General features: G+C 30.7%; 1 protein-coding gene across 1 annotated transcript in view; it reads left to right on the top strand.

Annotated features, from left to right (window-relative positions):
* Positions 1–47: 47 nt before the first annotated feature.
* The window catches only part of LOC122251085 (Doublecortin-domain-containing echinoderm-microtubule-associated protein), a gene marked incomplete at its 3' end in the record, with an annotated part of 34,736 nt that continues 29,783 nt past the window's right edge, over positions 48–5,000 (top strand). The window contains 1 exon segment of the mRNA XM_086547089.1: positions 48–355. Within this exon segment, the coding sequence (XP_086403215.1) occupies positions 341–355 (15 nt within the window).

Below are 5,000 nucleotides of genomic sequence, written 5' to 3'. Positions count from 1 at the left end.
ATTATCGGTGTTTTATATAATCGCCTATTTTATATCAGGTAAAAAAAACGAAAATGGGTCAATCATATTAGACGAATAGAGACCGAAATAGAAGACATAAGCCTATAGAACCATTGAAGACAATTGACAACAAAATCAAAAAAAAGATTCGAAACAATAATAGCTTCTAAAAAAAAACAGAACACAAAAAAAAATCCATCGGGAAATTCTGCAGTGTTTACATACGTGAATGCATTCGAGGACGTAACAGAAAACAAAACAAAAAAAAGGATAGGCTGATCATCCCACAAGAGGACTGGATCCCTCTTGAGGTGTTATCCGCGCCCTAATCAGTTCTGATATGGGACCATCACAGGTAAGGAAAATAACTATCACCTTAGATACCTGTTGCACTTGATTGATTGACAGAGGGCCGTAGATACCATTGAGAAATCATGAGTGGAAATGGATAAAACAGCTGATATTTTAGGGAGTATATTGAGCAAACCAGAAAAGTATTTCGTTAATAAGTTTAAATGCATATATTTACCATGAATAGATAGTATCTGTTTTGTTTTCAGCTTATATTGAGACTAAAAGTATTGCATGTTGCAGGGATATCTTTACATGCATGTCTATCCTTTCATTTGCAAGTTCTGATCTGTGTGTCGACCACGTGGATCGCGATCCGGGCCGCCTGCCCTCACTCCCCTCCCACCCTAGCTCTCTCTCTCCTTTTAAACCCCTCAAGCCCTGTCACTTCTTAGACGAGCGCGACAGGCGCCTTACTTATTATGACACAAAAAATGGTTTTAGCGTAATCAGAGAGAGAAAATATGTATATGTATTACTTTGCGTGCAGCAAGGTTATTGACCTGGCTTTAAATGGCAATGTTTTGGTTAACGAGAGCTAGATTCATAATCAAGGGAGACACAATAGAAAAAGAGAGAGGGGGAGAGAGGAAAAGAGAGAGAAAGACACAGAGTGAAAGATGTGTGTGTGTGTGTGTGTATGCATATATATATATATATATATATAATAATATATAGAATATATATATATATAAATATATTTAAAATTATATATATATGTTCTGGTGGTGTGTTTTGTGTGTTTGGTGTTGTGGGGGTGTGTGTTGTGTGTGTGTATGTATGTGCGAGTGTGTGAGTGTGTGTGTGTGTGTGTGGGTGTGGGTGTGTGTATATGTACATATATATATATATATATAAAAATATATATTATATATATATAATATATATATAAATACTATTATAAATATATATGTACTCTATATATTTATCTACATATGGCAATATGACAATGAAAGAAAAATCTAGCAAATTATGTGGAAAGCAAATATATGACTAATTGTGTATTAACTTACTTTACTTACTATTATCCCCACAGCCATTTGATTTACGACTAAAACCCACATACCCATGAGCAAATAAAATCGTAAGGCAGGTATTTACTATATTGCATTAGTGAATATATGTAATTAACTTAATTATATATATGTGCTCGTTGTTGTGTTGTTGTTTATAAAATATAAGAATATAATTTATGGTTTGTGTGTGTAAAATTATATAAATGTATAAATAAATATAATATATATAATATAAATATACTATATATATATAATAATATAATTATATAATATATATATAAATATATTGATATATATTTTATATATATAAATATATATATATGTTTATTAATAATTATTATACAATATATATATATAAAATATATATAATATATAAATATATATATAGTCTCTATATATATAAATGTATGTTAGTTATGTAAGTATGTATATAATATTAATATATTTAATAATTATATATATAAATAAATATATATATATATATAATTATATATATATAATATATATATTATATATACATAAATACAATGAAAAGTATATAAATATATATATATTATATATAAATATCGATAATAATATATATATATAAATTATATAACTATATCAATATATATAAATAACTAAAATATTATAGATATATATATATATATATATATGATAATTTATGTAGTATTATCTATGATATTATATAACTACAACTATATATTACATATATATATATATATATATATAATATATATAAAAAATATAATTATAAATGTCCAATATATATAAATATATATATATAACACATCCACATATATAATATATAATATAAATAATATAAATAAATCAAATATATATCTATATTATATTTAGATATATAATGATATATAAATAATAATATATATAATATATATAAAAATCTAAATACATACTAAATTATCTACATACAATTTATATAAATAACAATATACAATCAATCTAAATAAACATCATCATATCAATAAACATATATCTAACAAAATAAATATCAATATAAAAAATATATAAATAATATATAATATTATTATATATATAAAGAATAATATAATATATACATTATAACATATATATATAATATAAAAATAATATAAATTAATAAATATGTATATATACATAAATGTATATATATACATATATATATATATATAATATAAATATAATTATATATAAATATATATATATATACATATATATATATAATATATAGACATATATATAATATGATATATATATATCAATAATATATATATAAATCTATATCAATATATAATATAAATCTAAAAAATAAAAATATATAAATTATATATATATATATAAATATATATATATATATATAATATAAAATATTAATTAAATAAATATAAATAATAAATATATATATAAATAATATATATGTATAAGTATTATATATACATACACACACACACACACACACACACACACACACTCCAAATATATATATATATATATATATATAATATTTTATATATATATATCTAAAATAAATATATGTCTATATATATAAATAACTATATATATATATATAATATAAATATAAATGAATCTATGTATATATATATATATATATATATATAATATATAAATAAATATATAAAAAATATGCTAAAACTATATAATATTATTTAATATACTTTTATTAAAAATATATAAAATTATATATATTATATGTATATAATAAAAGCAAATATATAATATTAATATATATATATATATAATATACAATAAATATATATAAATATATATATATATATAAATATAATATAAAATATACACAACATATAATCAATATACATCATATCATATATATATATAAACCCACACACACTACACACAACGATCAACACAATAGAGAATATAAAGCATAAGACAAACAATAGACTAAACACACACACACACACACACAATCACTCCCACACACACACACACACACACACCCATCCACACACACACACACACACACCCCCACACACACATCCACACACACACCACACACACACAACACAACACACACACACACTCACACACTCATCAACCACACACACCAAACCACACACACACTCACACAACCACCACACTCACCAACTCACACAACATCACTCACACAAAACACACACACACACTCTAACCACACCCCACCACACACACACCTACCACACACAACTCAACCACACTACAGACACACCCTCCAACACACACACACACACTACCACCCAACACAACACAGAACACACACACACACAGCACACACACTAACCTCACACACACACACCACCCACACAAACACACACTCACACACCAACCACACATCACACCACACACCACACACACCATCACACACACACAACAACACAACCACACACACAAACAACAACACACTCACCCCCCTCACACAACAACACACAAACCACACACACACAACCTACACACACACACAACACTACACACACACACACACACTCATCACACACACACAACCCACACACACACACACACACTCACAACCCACACACACACACTCACACACACCACAAAACCACAACACACAACACACATAACACACTCACAACCACACTGACAACAAACAAAACACACACACTACTCACACACTACACACACTGACAAAACAAACACACACACAACCCACAACACACACAACCCACAACACACACACACAAACACACACACACACACCACACCACACATTCACACACATCCACACACACACACCACACAACACACACACACACAACCCCACACACACACAACACTAAACACACACACACACCCAACCACCACACAACAAAACACACAACACTCACCACACACACACACAACAATAACACTCTCACCTACACAACACAGACACACACAAACCACACACTCACCCCCACACACCCACACACACAACACAACCACCCAACACCACAACCCACACACACCCCACACAAACACATATATTTACACACACACACACACACACACACACACACCCACAAAACAAAACCACACACACACTATACACACCACCACACAACAAACACCCACACACACACACCCTCCCCACACACCACTACACAACAAACACACCACACACACACAACACACTACCACACACACACACACCACACAACCAACACACCACACACACATCCACCACACACCACACTACACAACCACACACACCCCCACACACCACACACACACCCCACACACACAACACCACCACAAACCCCCACCCACCCCACAACACACACACACACCCACCCACCCACACACCAAACACCCACCCTCACCCACCCACCCACACACACACACACCACACACCCCCACCCACACCACTACCCACACAACACCCCCACCCCCCTCAACACTCACACACACCACACACACCCACACCACTCACACACACACACACACTCACACACCCCAACCACTACACACACCACACACACCACACCACAACACACACACACACACCACCCCAAACCACACACACACACAGCCACACATATACACACAGAGCCACAACCACACACACACACAAACCCACCCACAAACACACACACACCAACACAACCACACACACCT

Source organism: Penaeus japonicus, unplaced genomic scaffold, assembly GCF_977035675.1.
Source record: "Penaeus japonicus unplaced genomic scaffold, GWHDUDI00000001_assembly GWHDUDI00000019, whole genome shotgun sequence".
Taxonomy (NCBI): Eukaryota; Metazoa; Arthropoda; class Malacostraca; order Decapoda; family Penaeidae; genus Penaeus; species Penaeus japonicus.
This window is presented reverse-complemented; position numbering and strand designations above follow the sequence as displayed.